The sequence below is a fragment of the Sparus aurata genome, chromosome 18, assembly GCF_900880675.1.
Source record: "Sparus aurata chromosome 18, fSpaAur1.1, whole genome shotgun sequence".
In the NCBI taxonomy this organism is placed as follows: Eukaryota; Metazoa; Chordata; class Actinopteri; order Spariformes; family Sparidae; genus Sparus; species Sparus aurata.
In genome coordinates, this window is record NC_044204.1 from 16,765,551 (window position 1) to 16,785,344 (window position 19,794).

General features: G+C 40.9%; 1 protein-coding gene across 10 annotated transcripts in view; it reads left to right on the plus strand.

Moving 5' to 3' along the window:
* Positions 1-19,794, plus strand: part of mtus1a (microtubule associated tumor suppressor 1a) — a 34,551-nt gene that overhangs the window by 4,968 nt on the left and 9,789 nt on the right. For 7 of the 10 annotated variants that reach the window (XM_030396395.1, XM_030396394.1, XM_030396398.1 and 4 more), the window contains 6 exons: positions 1,782-3,873; positions 4,415-4,643; positions 5,930-6,163; positions 7,500-7,592; positions 8,133-8,252; positions 14,666-14,883. In XM_030396395.1, coding sequence (XP_030252255.1) covers positions 1,852-3,873; positions 4,415-4,643; positions 5,930-6,163; positions 7,500-7,592; positions 8,133-8,252; positions 14,666-14,883 — 2,916 coding nt within the window. In that variant the 5' untranslated portion in view covers positions 1,782-1,851. Of the gene's footprint in view, positions 1-1,781; positions 3,874-4,414; positions 4,644-5,929; positions 6,164-6,717; positions 7,027-7,499; positions 7,593-8,132; positions 8,253-10,122; positions 10,725-14,665; positions 14,884-19,794 lie in introns of those variants that run through there. The other 3 variants (XM_030396402.1, XM_030396403.1, XM_030396404.1) reach the window with 3 other exon arrangements.

The window sequence follows — 19,794 nt, forward strand, 5'->3', positions numbered from 1 at the left end:
ATATATATATATATATATATATATATATATATATATATATATATATATATATATATATATATATATATATATATATATATATATATACATACATACACACACACACACACACACACACACTCTTATTTCTCAAATCAATACATTATAGTTGGAAATTGCTGAATGTCTCATTTGTAGGATCTGATTGAGGCAATGTAGCATAAAATCATTTGACAAAAGGTGGCTGATATTTTGGCAATAACAAAAAACAGTCATTATAGTTTTGTGCACCTCAGGCCTTGAGCTAGCTGTGGAAGTATCTGGTCTTCAGTGACTGCTTGTGTCTGTGACTCTTCAAGTAAATCCATGTTTGCCTCTCTGTACATGAGGAACAAAAAGGTGTATTTTGACACCCAGACCATTCAACTGCTGGATTATGTTTCAACATTGCCATAAAAGAAATTTCCATCTTGGCAGTAAAACACAGACAAGCAAATGCAAGAAGGCTGCCACTCAAGAATGGAAATATGTGGTGACCATACTGTATATTATAAACTGAACCTTTTGGATCTTCAGTGTTTTACTGTAAAGCTCCTCTGACAACAAAGACAAACACCTGAGCTCAGTTTTTGAATTAAGTTATTTCTCCTGAATTTTGTTGTGTGTAGCATTGTCACATGGCCTCACTGACTCTACCGAGCCTTTCTCCAGCAGTATACACCCTGTCTAGTTAAACATAACAGAAGTGTAGCACTGTACACAATTTTGCTCCAACCAATCAATGTATACTGGTGTTTCAAACACTATTCAGATGATTACAACTGGGCCACATGTAGTGTGTGTCAGGTGTTTTCTTATGTGCACCAGAATGTCTGGGGTCTATATAGTGGAACATTTTCAGGTTGTTGGTGACTGGATGTCTTTGGTGGTACATGCCACAACAGCACACAACATGGCAGTTAAAGCTGCTATTTAATTCTCAAGTCAAACACTTGTTGGCTCATTTCAGAGTACTAACACTGATTAGTATTGGATGGTACATCGTATTATTATTATTGTTGTTAAATGATGATTCAGAAGAGATAACAGTGGTAGTAATATTTTCCACTCATCCTCACTTGGAAGGTGAAATGTCCTGACTAATGTCAGGACAGCGGAATCACTCTCCATCTTCCGCAAAAGACTCAAGTTAATAGCACTTATGCACTTAAAGAATCTTTGACAAATAGCAGTTACAATCCTCAGATGAGGGCTTGACAATTGTTTCTATATTTCTTTTACTCCATCAACAGTGATATGTCGTGGTTTCTCTCTTGTGACAAATGTACTTATTGTAAGTCGCTTTCGACAAAAGCGTCTGCCAAATGCCCTAAATGTAAATGTACGCTATAGGAAAAAGTAGCTGTGTGTCAAGTAGCCGTGACATACGATACTGTGTCTTGTCAAACGCATCTTTGAAAGGATACAGATACCTATATAATGTGATATCCTACAATCTTAATGAACCTAAAGACTCAATTCGCATATTGAACAACAAGGAGAACATTTAGACATATTTGCACTGCCATATTCCCCAAGTACTATCCTGATGACTTTTGCATTTTTCATTTAACGAAGTCATAAATAATTTGAGTAGTGAGCTAGTGTTATAGTGGTCAGTGGCTACAATGACTTACCAGTGCAAACCAAAACCACTGGTGGTGGTGGGGTGTTCCTGTTAACATTCTGTGAGATTACACAATGTCAGCATAGATTGTGAAGTAACACCGTTCTAAAAATTTTACCTTTCCTCCTCTCTACAGATATTCGTGCCAGATAAGAAATTAATGGATAACAGTGCTGCTGACCGAATGTGAGAATCAGAACACCACAATGTCTAATAAGACATTTAACACGACCACTGACCAAGTGAAGTGCACAGATCCTTTGCCCCACAGTGACTTGATGCTGGGTCTCGCATCTGAGAGTCATTATAGCAACTTGTCACCTTCACCTGAGTCTAACCATAGCAATTCCAACTTGAGTGGCAGAGAAGCCAGCAGCTCCCCTGACATTAACATGCTGGAGTGCCATCTCAGCGATAATTGCCCAGTGGACATTCCCCTGGAGGTTCCGTACAACACCAGTTTACTGCAGGGTGATGTGCTCTGTGGTGTGAGCATGAACCTGAACCAAACCTTTTTTGCTACACCTGTAAACGGAAATGTGAACTTCTGGAATGAAAACTTTAGTCGAATTAGCAACTGTGAGTCAGAATCAGAGAAATACCAGACTTTTAGTAAGAAGTCAGAGAACGGAAGCAACAGTGAAGTGACATCTCCAGACTCTGCTGGGAGGGAAATCCAACTGGGTTCATGTGAGACCTCCCGTAGAGGATCCACTGAGAATGACTGCTGTTCCATGAGCTCTGGGGAAATGATTTTAAGGAGCAACAGTTTTTGCCTGGAAGATCAGTCACTCTTGTTGGTCTCTTCCATGGAGGAATCGGGCCATCCAGCATTGCCTGCTGACTTGAACCTGCCATCAACCACTCTGCTGGATATCTGTGAAAACTCTCCAGAAAAAGTAATTGAAGAGAACACAGGCCATCCATATCTTGGCATAACTTTCACTCAGGCAGAGCTCCCCACAGAGGAAAATGACATGGCATCCCACTCTCTTATAGCTCTGCCAGGTGAGAATAAAGGAGACCTTTTGTTGACCTTTGTCTGTGAAACATCTCCTGGTGAATGTGGAAAAGAGGCTCAGTTTGCAAGTGCTGAAGCACAGCTGCTTCATTTCCCTGCAGCAGGTACACCAGAGCAAGGCAATACCTTTGTGTCCACTCTGTCAGCTATGCAAGACACTGATAAGGATATCCATACTTCCACTCCACTACAACACATTGGGAACAAGATACTCAGCCTCCCCTCCTTTTCAGAGTCTCCCTGCGATGGAAACACTGGCAGCTCAGGACTCCACCCTGTGAAACGGCGGCAAAGCTCTGTGACTCCTAAACAACGCTTGGTTGCAGGAATGCTGCCATCAGTCAACAAATACAAGAGAATGGAAATTAAGAAGTTTCCCAAGTCAGACTTCAGTGGCATAAAATCTAAAATTGTGACAAGAAATGTGCATCAAGTATCAGTGCCAGGCCATGCTTCTCAGCACAAAACACCACAGGTTAATGTGAACAATAAACACACTGAAGCACATAAAGGAGCAACTACCAGGATTTCACCTGCCAAGGTGAGGACTTGCACAGCAGTTGTCTCTGCCACAACTAAAATGGTCAGTGATGCTCAGGGGAATACAGGGGCTGCTGATTTGGATGCGACTGTGATGCAGTCATCTGGTCAACCTACTGTAGATGGACAAGGCACGAGTAGAGCATCCCCATCTTACCACCACCCTGCTGCAAATAAACATACCTCAACAGTCCAATGCAGTAATGCCAGCTCTGAAACAGAGCAGGCGGCCTCAAGCCAAGTGGCAGACGCTGCAGCACAGCAAACTGGCAACCAGACCTTCTGCCTCTCATCCCTAGAAAAATCCCCTGATGAAAGTGGCCAAACCAATCCCAAACCAACTCCAAAGCAGGGCGTGTCAAGCAAAATTGAGGTCAAGTCAGCCTCGGCATTAGGTCAGGACAAACGTCCTGTCCTGAAGACCCGGCCTCGCTGCTCATCTGAGAGTTCTTCATCATCATCTAGGCCACCTTACCCACCTAAGGAGAAAAGAACTACTCTAAAGTGCTCAACTAGCTTTACCATTCCCAAAATTGACACCCACCTGGGGCAGACCAAAAAAGGGAGACTGAACTGCTTTTCTCAGAATAAATGGGCCATACAGGCTGAAGCTGCAAAGGGACCTGCTGAAAACTCCCCAAGAGAGGCCAAGAAGATCAGCTTTTTGGTGAGCACTGTTTTATTTACCTATTGACCTATAACCTCAGGTTTTATTGCACCTCTTGGCATCTTTTAGCACTTTGAACTATGACCTGCCCTGATTGAAACTGGTAATTAACTTACTTTTGAAAAGCGACCTTGCTGATTTGTGAGTAGCTGTTTGTGCACAATGGCACTCTGTGCTCCCCACGTGCTTGTCGGGTGTTGTGGGTACATCTAAGGCCGTCAGGCTATCTGAATATTTTTTTGTGAAATCTTCATTTCTTTAAGGTATCTCTGAGTGTGCTACAAACTGACTTTCTCTGAGGCTCAATGTCAGTCTGAAATCAGCTGAAATTGGTTGACTCTGTTTACTCTTCCCTTTTATCATACTACTTTATTCAAATTGCAGAAGACAACCTTTTGAGATTCATCTTTTACTTACTATATCAACCCAGTCGATTACTTTTTTTTTTTAGTAGAAACCCATATTTAGTTTGAGCTGGCAGGGGTGTTTAGGAAAATTGCATATACCTGAGGAACAGAGTGAGAAGTTGCTCTCCTTGCAGGCAGAGTCCAGCAAATCAACCATAGCAGGAGGCCCATGGGATGAGAGCAAGAGCAGATTTCGAGGATGGCCTTCTCCAAGACAAAAAAGAGGCGCAACATCTTCACAGCCTCCAGCTACCAGTCCCAGATCAGCCACTCTGTCAACTAGGCAAGGTACCGTGGGGAGGGAGGAATGTAGGACCTCCAAAGCTGTAGGGACACCACAAACCAAGCAGAGGAGTAACACCGGTAAGGCTCATCTTACTTCAGCAATGTTAAATGCTGTACATGCTGTGTCATTTTGGTTGTCCAGTTAAGCTGAACCTGTGATAACATTGCAGGAGTCTTGAGACAAGTTTAAGGCTGCCCCTCATTTGTTTCACAAAAAGTAAAATTTGACCTGTGAATGTTACTAAGTAAACATTGACAGTAGGTCACAATCCGTCCCCTCATGAGTCTTATGACTTGCCTTTGACTAAGCAGAGAATGATTTCCTAAATTTTTCCTCTGTTTCGTAAACAGAGTTGTGCAATAGGTCAGTTTAGCCCCGTGTATGATTGAAACAAGGACTATAATTGACGGACCATGTCAGATTGAAGGCATCATTAGAGGTTTTGTGGCTTTTTTTCCCTTTATTACCAAGCTTGCGGTCATCATTTCAAGAATAATGGAAATGACAGATATCAATAATTACGGTATTTCAGTTTTAATTGCAAGTCTCTTAGCTGTAAACTAAAAATATCCAGGTTGTAGTGAAGTAGTCTCCCCATCAGAGGGTGTCACTGAGCAGTTCCTCTCACAGACCTGCTGTCTTCCTCCTGATGAGCTCAGCTATGTCCCACAGGAACAGTGTTGGATACAGATCTCAACTACGATCTCTTGTCCTGGTCTCCGGGTCAAACAGCCAACTCCTTCTGCCCTATTGCTCTTCATAGTAAGAGTAGTCCTGGGGAAGTAGGGGGACACTTCCTCTGATGGGAAGCCATCTGTATGAGGGGAAAAAGCAGGGGAAGGAAAGGGTGTTTTTGAGCTCACTAGTCTTAAAGGGAGAACTTGGTGTTTGAAACAAGCACCATGAGCATAGTAAAAGCATTAACCTTTGCATGCTCTCGCTTAATGGACACTGGATTATTTTGCGTAAACTGCTACTTTTTTGGTTTGTTTGTAGTTGATCCAATTTGACATGTTTGCTGTAATGAGTATGATAGGTAAGTGTTGTACAGCTTCTACATTAAATGTAACAATTAGGGAGTAGGTAAGCTGTTTTGTTTTCATGACATGTTTACTACACTTTAAAATGTACTTTTAACTGTTTGCTTTCTGACAAACATCCCTAAATTATCCCATTAAATTATTCATTGTATTACTACCTGTTATAAGAAAAACATTGGCTGGTTTATGTGGCCTGAGTTGGCATGTCTGGTAGCTCTGTGCCTGCGTTTGTATTCATGACCAATACATCGGTGAGCTCAGTGTGTGTGTTTGGGTTTATGCTGCTGACCTTCAGTGTTTATTTGTGCTCCATTGCATCCCAGGCAGTCAGAGAGCACAGGCAGCAGGAGAGGCATCACTTGGCTTTGTCTTAACAGCAAATATTAAGCCCCATCTGAATGGATCCCGACCTTCTCAGACTCCCACTCGCCCCTCTCTTATGGGCCTTCCCCCTACTCCTGTTTCCAGACTACCACGCAAGACCCTGGGGCCATCCAGGAGCCATACTGAGGCCAGTGTTCACACTGAGCTAAGTGAAGGGGCTGGAAGTACACAAGGTGAACCTAGCAATGATTTAATAATTTTTAGTAGTAGGATATTCTGTCCCTACAGGCTGTTACATAAAGGTATAAAATCAGATTTATTCAGGCTGTGTCCAGGGTCAGACCACGGTGTTCATTGTGCTTTTTAAGGACACATCTGGACATGGAGGGGATTGGTGTCTGTTTGAAATGACCCACTTCAGGGCTGGGCTTGAATGTAAATCTCCCTGAGGGCAAATCTCTCACTGATTAATACCTCCACATCACACAACAAGACGAGATCTAGGAGCATGACATCTTAAAAACATTTTATTAGTATCAATGATCTGAAATATCGTCCCTTGCCAGCAAACTCTTTTGTGTTTCTGCTGAGCTTTGACTGGTTTTCTAATGGAATTTTATTTTAGAGAGTGTAAATGAAAACAGAACTGGAGAGAGTGGGATGTTTTCCTCCCAGTATCTTCAACAGCATGCAGGTCTATGATTGGCTGAGAGGACCTATTTTTCAATCTGGGGACCCCCCCCCCCCTTGTGGTGTTGTCATGGCAACGGGTTCTATTCCACTCTAGTTCACACACAGCGTTGCCTGGAGGAACGAGAGCAGACATGCACCACAACTGATGCTGTCTGAGGTGAAGAAAAGGAGCAGTTTTATTTTTTAGATTTAAAACCAATGGCTGGTTACACAGGACTTCGAAGCTGCACTTGGACTGAATCTCCACCTCATGTTTTCAACAACTCCTTTTCAATGGCACAGGGCAGTGCAGCATCCAGCTGCGATCTCACTCTCCTGACATGCCTGCTCATTGGATCCTATCGCTTCTGTATCATCCCTTTGTTAGCTGCGTTAAGTGGAAAAGATAGAAAGCTTTGGAGAAGTAAGTGAGACTGGAAGTTGAATCATAAATGCAGTAGTGAAGTGTTTAAAGAGCTTTGGGATATTTTAATCATTTTAGCTCAGGGCACATAAACATTCTGTGTACTAGACATTCATTCAGTCACATTGTTGTTTATAAATTTGATTCTGCATTTGCTACTTCTTGCTATGGTATGTTGTCCTGATGGTCAGACTAACATCTGTTCATCTAATTTTCTTTTTTTCCAGAATGGTTATACCTGATCACATTTAAGTAATTGTCTTTACCATGTCACACTTCAGGTTGTACTTGTTATAGAAGTAGAACAAGTAAAAGATGTAGCTTGACATGATTTTCTCACACAACTTATGTTGAAAGCCGTACTGTACTGAAAGTAGAGGTATTGAAATGCCCTGTGAATTCAGTCACAAGCACATGTGATTGTCAACATTTCTCTGCAGTATTTAACCCACACTTCTCTTCTTGTTCAACAGTTTCTGGAGAGAAAGCTGAACTTAAACCATCCCCATTCAAGATTTTGCTGAAAACTAGACTCACCACAACCCCAGCGAAAACCACTGGACCATGTAAGATCTGGATACACACATTTTTATATTTCAGACACAATTTCCTTTATCTTGTATCCCTGTATAAATAACTACCCCTCAGTCTTATAATTTTGTTATAGAAAAAAAATAAGATACTGGGCTTATATGTTGTTCAGAGTAAATCTTCCCATCCTTCCATCCCCTATTTTAAGAGTGAATGTGAGTGAGAAAACAACCATTTACATACATCTTTTATCAAATCCTCACACTATAAGAAACAGCCCTTTTTTAAATCTGATTTAGGTTGAATGTGATAAAAACCTCCCAATACACTCAACTTCAAAAAGGAGCTCCTGTTGCCTTCTAATGCTGTTTATACAGTGTGGTAACCATGTGTGCAGAGGCCCCTTTGATCTTGATTGATTTAATTACTTGCATCTGTGTGCTCAAACCTCATGACTTGGGTCTTGCATAAAAGCTGTGTGTGGTTGCGGTCAGTTGCCAGTGTTGGTGTGTGCTACATTATGGGTCAGAATAACTCCTGCCTCGTGTCTCACCTGGATCTTCTGCCTGTAACAGCTTTGACCACAGCATGCCGACCTGCTGCTTCCTCCAGCAAAGAAGCTTCAAATTCTACAGTCAGTCCACTGAAGAGGACAGCTTCTGCAAGAGTTGTTCGACTCACATCAAGTGGACCTGGTAAGACATTTTTCATTGTGTTTTCTACACAACTTGTGCTCCTAATAATACCACTATATCTATTAGATTTATTGTTTGTTTTAGATAATGTCTACAAGACTTAATAAGGGTGTGGGTTTTTTTTCAGAAGCTATTGGGATCATTTGCCTTTTTTACAGTTATATAATTTTTATGACAGTTTTTACCTACTTTTCCTAACTAGAAACTGATACACTATGACCATGTTGTATTTGTACAGACCCCATAGAACACTGTCCTCTGCTGCCTTGCCTTTGATATAAAAGTATAGCATCTATTAAGTAGAGTATGAACTGTGAATACTTTAAAACAGCTTAAACTACTGATGAACTAATATTAAAATGCCGGTCAAGCATAACAGACCTGCTTTGACAGACCTGCTATAAAGACCTTGTGACACTAAATCAGATGTGCTTTATGATAATTTTGAGTTTTGGTGTTTTATCAGCAGTAAGGGTGCACAATGTGGGCCTAAAATAATATCGGGAGATTTAAGGGTATTTCTGCGACAGCGTTTTGCTTGACAACATTACATAAACAAATAGCTTGGTTAATAGCCATGAGTTCTATCCACAGAAGTTTGCTTGTTGTTGCTTTGTGTAATAATATTACAGCCTGATCAATGCTGGACGTATTGGACCAATACTGATATAAATGGGTAAAGAATTTAAAATATGTCAGCCGATATAAACACATTTTTTACAATGATCCCTTAAATGTGGTTATTTAAAACTGGTAACAAAACACGCAATGGAGGCAGGATATTTTAAAGCTGAACAATAAACTCAACACCTCCAATTGTGAAGAAAATTAAAACAAAGAATTTAAATGACATCAATAAATTGAACAGTAAACTTCATGTGTTTGCAGTATAGTCAGAAAAGGTATATACAGATGCCAATATAGCTGTTATAGGCCTGTATCAGCACTCATCGGTCAGAATATTACAATTATAGAAATATGATTTGTTTATCATATTACACATTTTACAGATGTTATCATGTACAACATGATATGGCACACCCGTACTACACAGCAACTATTTTTTTCAGACTCACGTCTGTTTCCTGTAAACAAAATCACACTTGAGCTGTAATGTGTGCTCTCAGCTTTAATGGCCTCTGTTCCCTTTGCTGATCACACAAAATGCTTGATGCCTATTTTCAGGCTCTTCATGTCATCATGTCTCTTCATGTCATCCTGTCTTGCAGTGTTGACATGTCATTGTGATACCGCTCTGTCCCTTTTTTCAAGAGGTTTTGTTTTTGCTTTCTCTGGGCGAAGGCAGGGTACACCCTGAACAAGTCGCCAGCTCATCGCAGGGCTGTCACTGATGGCGTTTGCACATCAGAAGAAATTTGAGGTTCAGTATCTTGCTCAAGGACACTTCGTCATGCAGCTCAGTTCAGCCCGGGGTAGCCAGGATTTGAACCAGCGACCTTCCAATCACTAGCCGACCTGCCGACCAGGGGCAGCTGAGCTACAGCTGCCCCTTTCTTACAGTGTTGTTGAAGTTAATTCAAGCTTACAGTTTTGCAGAATCTAAATTAAAAGATGCTGCCTTATAGAACACTCAGTTAGTCAGAACATTGTTTTGAGTCTTGGATTAAAAATGTTTCACAGTCATAGCTGTGGACACATTTTCACAGAACTGTGCCAGCCAATTTGTTTACAGCTCTGCCCATCAGACAAAAAACCATGCCGTGAGAAGTCTGTCTTCTCTTGCCTTCCCACTGCTGGTGAAACACGGAAAGAGAGTAACTATGATGAAGAGTGGTGGGCTGGATTAAATTCCCATTGGCTGCAGTTATGCTGTTTGCTCCTCCCACTCCTGTTTCTCTCACCCCACCCCCTCTGCATCCTGGCTCCACTACAGCACCGCCATCATCCAGCTTGAAGATGCTGCTCTACTCTATGAGAGATTCATCCGTTTGGTGAATAGCTGAAGCTCAGCTTTACCGAGAGGATTAAGGGATTTTAATTTTTTTCCCTGCCCCTATCACGTCTATCAGGCTTTGCCACAAACCACCAGCCAGCCTTTAACCTTCTCTGCATCTTTCAGCCTTCACAGCTGGGAATTGAATTTTAAGTCGGGAGACCTGCCATGCTGAACTGGGTGCCTTCACTTTTTTCAAGACGATCTCAGCAGTGTAACTCTTACTGTTTTTTATTGATTTATTTATTTTTGTGCCTGTCAGTGCTGCTGTTACCTAAGGCATGGTAAACTGAGGCACACATGGCGTGCGGCTCATAGACTGCATCAAGCTTCTACATTTGGACACTGTTTTTTAAAGTAATTGTTGGATAAAAAAGCCTGGTTTGATTTTTGAGCGATGTTATGGTCTCCGAAGCTCTCCCTGTCCAACATCCATGTGCGTTTGACAGCCAAGGGTTTACTCCGAAACATTCAGCTGCTGTCAGGATGCAGGAAGAACACTGTGGTTTTCAGAGCAGGTCTGTCAGTCTTATTTCTGTATTTAATATTTCTGCTGACATTGTTGGGGTTCCTGGGTCTCTGTGCTTAGATGTTTAAGCCAAATCTATTTGTTTGCCTAATATGTAGGTCTGTGCTCTTAGCCGTTTCTGAAATCTATTTTTAGCACGGTTGTTTACTAGCTGTCAACGCAGGGGGTTCATCTTTCATTAACCTACCTTGGCCACAAAAAGGTGCGACCCATATATTTTAGGAAACACATCTTAAATCAGTAACACATTTATTCAAACACATCTGAAAAGTCTCATTTTAAAGCCATATTGACATTAAAGGATTGTATGCTTTTTTATAGCCCCTTTTTATACGACAAAACGCTCTTCGTCTTGCTTGCTTGGACACCCCGTACTCCGGTTTCACCCTGAAGTGTGCTATGGTTATTTTGGTTCTTCGTCTCTAGGTTTAACCATGGGAAGCTTGTTTTGATTGTTGCACAGGACTGTGGGAACACCTTCACATCCTGTACTTCCCACATTTAAAGCATACATATCATGTTTTTGAAGGGTTATGACCAAATATGGAAACTTGGTCCCAGAGTCGCAAAGGGTTTTATTACTTCAATGGAATTTATTTGTTTTTTAAACATGGAAAAGCATTTTTCATTAAGAAAACAAGTTGTTTAGTATATAAAACCCCATTCCAATAGTGGGAACGCTCCAAAAACACCTGATTGGAACATTCCATAGGTAAACGAGTTGACTGGTAACAGGTGATAGTAACATAATTGGGTATGAACGGGGCATCAAGGATGGTAGTAGGTTCAGCACTTTGTAAAATGTATGATTGTATTAAGAATAACTACATGTGCTCAGGAAAACTGAAACACAATTTGTATGCAAAATGATTGCATTCTGGTTTTATTTATGTTTGTATAGCATCCCAACTATTTTTAGAATCAGGGTTTTATAGGTTGTCCAATGCAAACACTTGAATTATTTATTTATTTAATAGATAAGTGTCCAATGAATGTCTCACTAAGAATTGCTGTCTGGTATTCTGTTGACTGAGCACTATAACAAGTGCCTGATTGTGAGGCGTCTCATCACCCATCATGCTTTGTGCTATGATGTGATATCTCCCTCAAGCAGCAGAGCACTATACTATGGAGTCACTAAATCACTCAGTATTTGTACTAAGTGTGCTTGTTGAATTAGTACAAAATAAGTGTTTGGGCCTTGGAGGAACTCTGACATAAAGAGGGTAACATGTGTCATCCACTCTTTGATGAAAATGGCTGCAGGTCCTCTGTTGCCATGGAGCACACAGAGAGGTGGCCTGTGTGATTACATATAGTTCAATTCATTTTGAAAGTGTAGATCTGTGTTTATGGAAGATATGTATCATTCCAGTTAAAAAATCAGTTAAAATATGAGATGATAAAGCCAGGGGATAATAACTCCAAGACTACTTTTATATGGTAATGTCTGAATATATATTTTATTAGTGAGTACATCTAAGAAATTCACCGCTTAGCCCTGAGAAGAAATTAATGTCTGGATGAAGCAATGCAAGTTTCTCTTTCTGTAGCATGTTTGACTTGAAATAAATACTGAATTGCAGTTCAATCATAGCCCAAATCTAAGTTTTTCAAAGGTCTGGAACCTGGCCACCTCGACCACTTTTCAATTATTTATAAGGGTGAGAGCATGAATTTTTTAAATACAGCAGAAAATGGTTGCATAATGTCCACGCTTGATTCTGGAAAAAATGTGCAAGATTGTTGCTGTGGGAAAATTAAACATGATAAAATGTCTTTCTGCTGGGTCCTCCTTATGTGGACAATGTAAAAGTGGCATCAGTGAACATGGTTATGATCCCACTATTTTCTTTATCTTCCCAGGATGACGGACAAAAAGCAAACGGCAATAACTACATTTTGCTACAAGTTTCAAAGAATATATTTATCAAATGAAAATAATTGTGTACCATTCCATCAGAGGGATAAGAGATAATCATGCTGCTCACTAACAACTACTTCAATTTGACTAAACTTGTTGGTTCCAGCATCACATCGACAAATGTAATAGTTCACATGATACTGTGGAAGCTAGCCTGAATCTGTCTTGGAGCTTTGCTTTGAAGAGGCTTAAGTGGTGCATGTTGACTGTGAGAATTTGAGATGGTGTCTCTCTTTCTGCACTTGCACAACCAGCAGAGGGCATCCTAATTTAAAAAAAACTGTTAGATTTAGCAAAGTGCGGCATCATCAAAATGATTGTAAGTCAAGCAGCACAGCTTTATTTTGACATTTCTCGTGGTGTACTGTTGTACTGTGATGCAGTCAGAATATTGAGATGGAAAACTGGGTTTATGGTCTTGAATAATCTGCATCCCGTATTTCAGTTGTTCTGTAGTAAAAGCTTGAGGAGATATGTAAAATCTTTATCCAGACTAAAGCAATATAGAAGATAAAATGCAAAACTTTACTGACACTGTGTAGTAAAGAGTGTATGTGTTTTTTCAGGTGTACCATCCATCTAGGTGTAGTACAATATTAATATTATCTTTGTCTTGGGGGCTTTGTGTTTAACAGCTGAAGTAAACAGTTCAGAATAAAAGACAGAGGCCAGTCAGTTTTGAGGTGAACTGCACATCTGGATATGTAGGTGTGTAAACTCAAGTCAGTCTTTGGCATAAAAACAGCATTTAATAAAGATGAAAGGATCTTTCTTTCTTTTACCATGTTAATACATAGAAGGTCTTAATGTTATGCCTTGACTCCACAGTTTGGTCTTTAAATCTATTGCCTCATAGTTCATTACAACAGTGTTCCCTCTGTTGGCCTGGTCAGGCTGGATTGTTGTTTTCTCTGCAGTATTATGTTGCCCCCATCAGGCCAGCTCCAGAGAGCAGGCCGCCTTGCAGCTCTAGGATCAGCTGTCTGCCTGCAGGCAGGGAAAACACTTGTTTGTTTAAAAACCTGCTCTTCTCTGCCAATATGTATTTTACAAAGGCGTTAGAGCAAATGCACCATTATTGGGCACAGAAAGTTGTGTATATCCTAGAGTTACATGCTGGTGCTATTCTAGGATGTTAGGATGATACCCTGCTTAGTGCTTCTAAATTTAACTTGAATATGCTCCAGGACACAATTGTAAACACTTCATGGGATTGTATGCCTACACATAGTATTAAGGCATAGGATTAAGGGAGGTACTAGGGTGGATTGCATCAGTTTATTAAACTGTTACAAATTCACTGGCATCTATATCAGTATTAGATGTCTGTTTAGTAATGCTTATCACCTCTGAAAACACTGAGTATGTCCATGGGCCCCTTGCGGCACAGTATACTCCACTCACTGGTATTCCTAATATGTCTCGGGCTATCTTCACTGCTCTGTTACATAACGCTCACTGCAGTCTCCTCATAAACAAACTGTGCGTTCACAGAAACAGTTTTTACTCAGGTGTCCAATAAAGTCTTTTTTTCCCTCTTGTCCATTGTAGTTGTCAGTGTCCATTCACATTTCTTATTCTTGTAGCACTGTAAACAGTGTTGTAAAAAGTGTTCATTATTTTAATCAGCAATAACTTGTATGGAGGTGATATATTTATAAAGCTGATGTAAATCAGAACCACAGTAGCACAGCTTCGCTAAAATAAGTTGTCCTTGTTGACTAGATTGAATTAGGATGTGGAAAACTAATTGCATTCAGACGATCCATTTTATGTCTGAGCTGTTGGAGGAGCAGCACTGGGATTTATCAGACTGACTGATTGGACAGAACACTTCTGTACTGCAGAAATGTCCAACGCTTTGACACTGGACCTTGCTGCATCTGTGACCCTGACAGCAGCTTATAGGGTGGGTGGTACTGCTGTCAGAGCAGCTGCAGCGGCTATGGAGGGGGGTATAATGATGATCAACGTTCTCACGACACTCAACACGTGTTCTTTCACAGTGGACAAGAACAAACCCAAGGCCAGCTCCCGTCAGCAGCCCCCTCATCAGCAAGCATCCCAACCGAGCCAGAGTAACGGACCTCCGGATGTGGTACCAGCGAGTATCATTGATGGGGGGTGGAAGGAACAGAGCAATCAACATCTCAGAGGACTTCTGGCAGCTAGTAACTGCAGATTTGAGGCAGTTGCCATTGTCTTGCAGCAAACCTTGGCTCAGGTAGGAACATTTTATTTGATGGGGAAGTTATTATTATTTTTTTAAAGTTATAATTGAATGACAGAAATACACAGAACACTGGCCGAGTTCAGTTTGTTGTTGTTGGTGTTGAATTAATTATTTGGCTGGAGTCAGTGTGTGGCTCATAGCGGTGTCAAGATGCTCCAAATCCTCGATTCGATTACATTTTCGATTCTAAGGTCATGGTTCGATTCAGTTCTCGATTTTTACATACATTTTTTTTAAGCACAGGTTGCTGTGCCATTTTTAGACTAGACTTTTATGCAATAGAATATCTGACCTTTGTTCGCAAAGTACCACGCTACATTGTCAAATTGAAAACATTTATTAACAACATAATGTAACAATAACATATCTTCAGTCAATTGGAAACTTAAACAAAATAACCTGCCATCTAGTTTCTGCAGAGCTTGCAAAACTGTGGCTTTTTTTTTTTTGACAACGTGACTGTTAACATAACTCACTGGAAATCCAAAACACTTCTGCACCGGTGACTTCAGTGAACGAGGAGGGGGTTCAAGTTCTGTCGATGGGTCCCCTGCATCTGCAGTTGCCATTGTTGTGAGAGTGGCATAGCCCCTTTCAGGAATAGGGCAGTGCCTGACGTGTGTGTGCGTAGGGTGCGTGAGGTGTGAGTGGGCGAGCGAGAGTGAGGGAGCGTGCACACGTGCGGACAGTGAATGAATGGGAGAGGCAGGAGAAGCAAAAGGAGTGGTAGTAGTAGCGACAGCAATAAAGTGTACACTGTAGTCTGCAGTTTGGCTGTGAATAAAGGCGACGGCTCCTTGAGATACAGCAAAGCTCCCTGCTATTATTTCCCGACCAGCTTAACACGTGAAAGGGGGTTCATCCCGAAGGTAAACATAAACTTCAGCCCTGGAGGAAATCATCTCCCCTGTGCTTCCCGACCACGGTCCGGGAGCCGAACAGGAATGTTGTAACACCATTGTGTGTGTGTGTGTGTGGGTGTGTGGGTGTGTGGGTGGGTGGGTGTGGGTGGGTGTGTGGGTGGGTGTGGACGATTCCATTTTTTTAATTCGAAGTTTGAGATTGTGAATTTCGGTCGATGTTAAAATCGTGACACCCTTAGTGGCTCACATCATCCAAGGTGTCACAAATAAAGCTAATACTTGACTTTATAATTACATTACACATTATCTGTATATCAGACAGAACTATGAGGAATCACAATATATGTCCAAAGTGTGAAAACCGTGCATGTAATGATAAAGTCTTAAATGTGTCTAATTTTCACTGGATTCAGAAGAGCTTTCAAATACATGAAATAGTATGTAAGAAAGGCCTTAGTCTTTGTTTTAACATACAGGTTAACAACAACCATACACAAAGATTATGGTTAATCGACTTGTATCATAACTACATGTTCTGCAACATGCAATCCTGGTGTTGATACAAGGGAAACTAAATGGCATTTCTATTTACAGCAACAGCATGGGGAGTGATTGTAAGGGCATGAGGGGCTGCACACACAGACATACTTCGAGGCTGTCCAACACAAAACAGCTACAGCCTGTTGTCCACTGAACAAGTGAAGCAACTCTGCATAGAAGAGAAATTGATTTATATCGCAGCAGTCTCACAGTTACACCTTTTTCATCGTGTGATACTTGGGTACACAAGTATGAGCCTGAGAGCCTTTAAAATGTGACTGTTTTAGGTTGCTGTTTGTTTTGGGTCTGTTTTAATAGTGGTGCCATGTGATGGGTTCTAGGAACTTGATGCCCCAAGGGATTATTCTTCCCACAGTGCGGTACAAACAGGCTTATCCGATCAGCTAACCTACACCCAACCCCAACCATCATACTCCCTCATTTAGATGTTGTCAAAGAAAATTTATGATGTGATGCTTGGACTCTACATCATAGGGCCCAAGGTCCAATATGAGTGTTATTATTAGATTAAATTGACTTAATGCAGTTAGTATAGTTTAACTATCTGTGTGTTCATGTGAACCAAAAAAAATAAAAAATTAGATACTCTGTTACCCTCTTTTGATTTCGGTCCCTCTGGTGAACTTTAGAAGTGTCCTCGTCAAATATTTTCACACTGTATGTGATGATCGAGTGAAACAATTGGAATGTGCCATCTAGATATAAATATATTTCTGCCATAGGATGATATTTAGTGGCTCATTGAATAGAATGACATGGTCTTTACTTCATAGGATTATACCACTCAGCTTTTGGAGCTCCACAGATTTCATAAATGCAGTACTTTGAGTTGGAGTACTTGACACTCTTGGTCTTGAGACCAGATCTCATCTCAGAATCAACAGCACAAATATGTATTGTGGAAGGTAAAACGCTCAATATGAGTGTGCAAATGAAAATGATTAAGTTGACTTCAGCTCTTTAGTGTTGTTTGCTCATGACGATCAAATTAAAATTCTTTGTCTTAGACATGACTTGGTCTTGACTACAACACTGGTACTTGTGTGTACCAATGTTGAAATGTCTCTATCAAGTCTCTTTGTGCTTTGTCTTGTCCTGAAGTCAGCAAAAATGTGTATATGTTATGTGTATATAATAAAAAGTGAATCTTGCAGTACAATTTTAAAAACTGTGATAGCTAGCCAGATGTCCAGAGGGGATTCATGACTGATGAGATATTTGATCTTCTCCTCCTCTCTTCATTATCCCTGGCTTACATTGCCTGTTGCCTTGACTGTTGTCAAACATCAACAGCATGCAACCAGCAGCACACTGAGGGAGCTGATGCAATAATTGTAGAAACACTTGATGAGCCAAGTGTGTCCAAACTATCATCACTTCAGCAAAGTTCCCATGGTAATCCTTCTCTTATTGTCATTATAATACAGGTAGTTGACTTGTCGTCATTTATTCTTTATTTTTAATGGTTGGAAATTGACATTGTCAGATGAGGACTATTTCAGTGGTATGAGCAGCAGACATCAGGTCTACCAGGATTTTCCTCTAGAGGCCACTGGGAACTTACCATCATTGCCTTGCAGTGGTTCCAATGGACCTCATCTGACATTGCTGTTATGCCTTTAACACATGCAGTGCTGATTGAATTGTGACCACACAAGTCTTTATTCAGCCCAGCGTCCCTGTATTGCAGGTATAGTAGACTTACAATGTCACCAGGGTGGTGCAGAGGAAGATCACTACAGAAGTGATTTCTTCAGCTGCGGCGCCTCTAGCTGAGTGGAGCGATCCATCACACATGATTTATTAATGTTTGTGGGTGAGGGATCATACTTGTTCCTGCTGTCATGACTCCATCTGGTTGGCGGAGGCACCTGTGCAAACTGATGGGTTCTGGTTTGAATCTTAATAAGTATGACTTGGTCCTGGTGAACTATGACATTGCCAATTTAAAGAAGCTGGTGACTTCAGCGAAGTCTTGTTTGCTAGAATTGCTTTCCTGTATGTATTTTCAAGTGCCGCAGGGAAAGAGGGTGTGCTTCATCATTAAAATTCTCAGTGTGTGGAAGTATGAAATTCCTTCAATCTGACGTTATATCAAAAATTGTATGAGGGGAAACCAAGACACATGAAACATGTGTCCAAGAAACAAGGGGACATTTGTTTTATGTGTACTACTTCAGAAAATTAAACCACTGCTTCTCTTAGTTGCAAAACATGCATTTTTCTCCTTTGGCCTAGATTAAAGCAACTCCCTTTACTCCTGCCTCACTGAGTTGGCCACCAGGCAGATCTGTCCAATTTTAGCTGCAGTGAACTTCAGTGAGTTTTCTCAGTTTATGCTGCCCCACTGATCTAAAAGGTGGTGAAATCTAGATATTCTGACGATGCAGTCGAGAAAGTTATTTTGACATGTGCTCCTCCTGTTTACAATCCATCTTGAGAACATGTTTGCCTGTTGTAACTTGACTGTAACTGTTGCACATTCCAGGCTTTAGAAAGAAGTAGCCAGTAGCAACTTATTTTTGAGAGAACACTGCAAAATACTGACTGATGGACATGTGCAAAAACAAGCTATAGAAAAATGTGTGTAAATGTATGAGATGATGACCCATGTAATGACACCACTGGTATTTCAGTGTGATCTCCAGGCAATGATGATTGACTCATATCCCTCTGTTTGGGTGGCAATAGGGTTGTGAAACTGATTACATCAACACATGTTTGTTCCTCTCTGATAGAAAACCAGCTGTCTCCTCCTCAATAACCCCACATTAAGTATTAATGTGTGTTCTATCCTTTCTCAGATGTGTTTTATCTAAACTTAAGAAATCCTAACTAGAACTTTTAAGTAGGATTTCAATCTGCTCTCGTCCTATCATGCCTGTATCTGTGTTTACAATGTATAGAAAGATTGCCGGTTGCCATGAAAACAGCTGTCTGAATTCAGTCGTCACTGGCTAGCTAGCTTGCGATAATGGACAAGAAAAGAGATCTATTTAGAGATGGAAGCATTAATGGGGTCAGTTATATACCCATTTATAAATTGCGAGTTATATACCCATTTATATCTTGCGAGTGAATTTGGCCTCTCCAACAAGTAGTAGTTTTTCAGTCCTAATATTTCACTGGTCATTTTTTCCCCTATCTTCAATGCCATATCGACAATTCGTAACAATAGCCATCCTACCTTGGGATTCCTTACTTTTCATCCAAAATTCTTCAGATGGGACGGATCGTCCTGTATTAGCTAAAAGTCACCCTAAATGGAGCAAAGGTAAGATTTCAGACTTGGGAAGAGTCTGTAATGAGGCCTCAGGTGTATTAATGGATGGGCCGGTGCACATATAGTGTTAAACGGAATCTAGTGGCCACTCATCAGGCCAGGAATAGGAGGCAGGTCCTTGCCATCATAGTGTGAGAATGTCCCAGCTGTTGCCTTGATATGGTTATGAACAGCAGCCAAACACTAAGCAAGGAC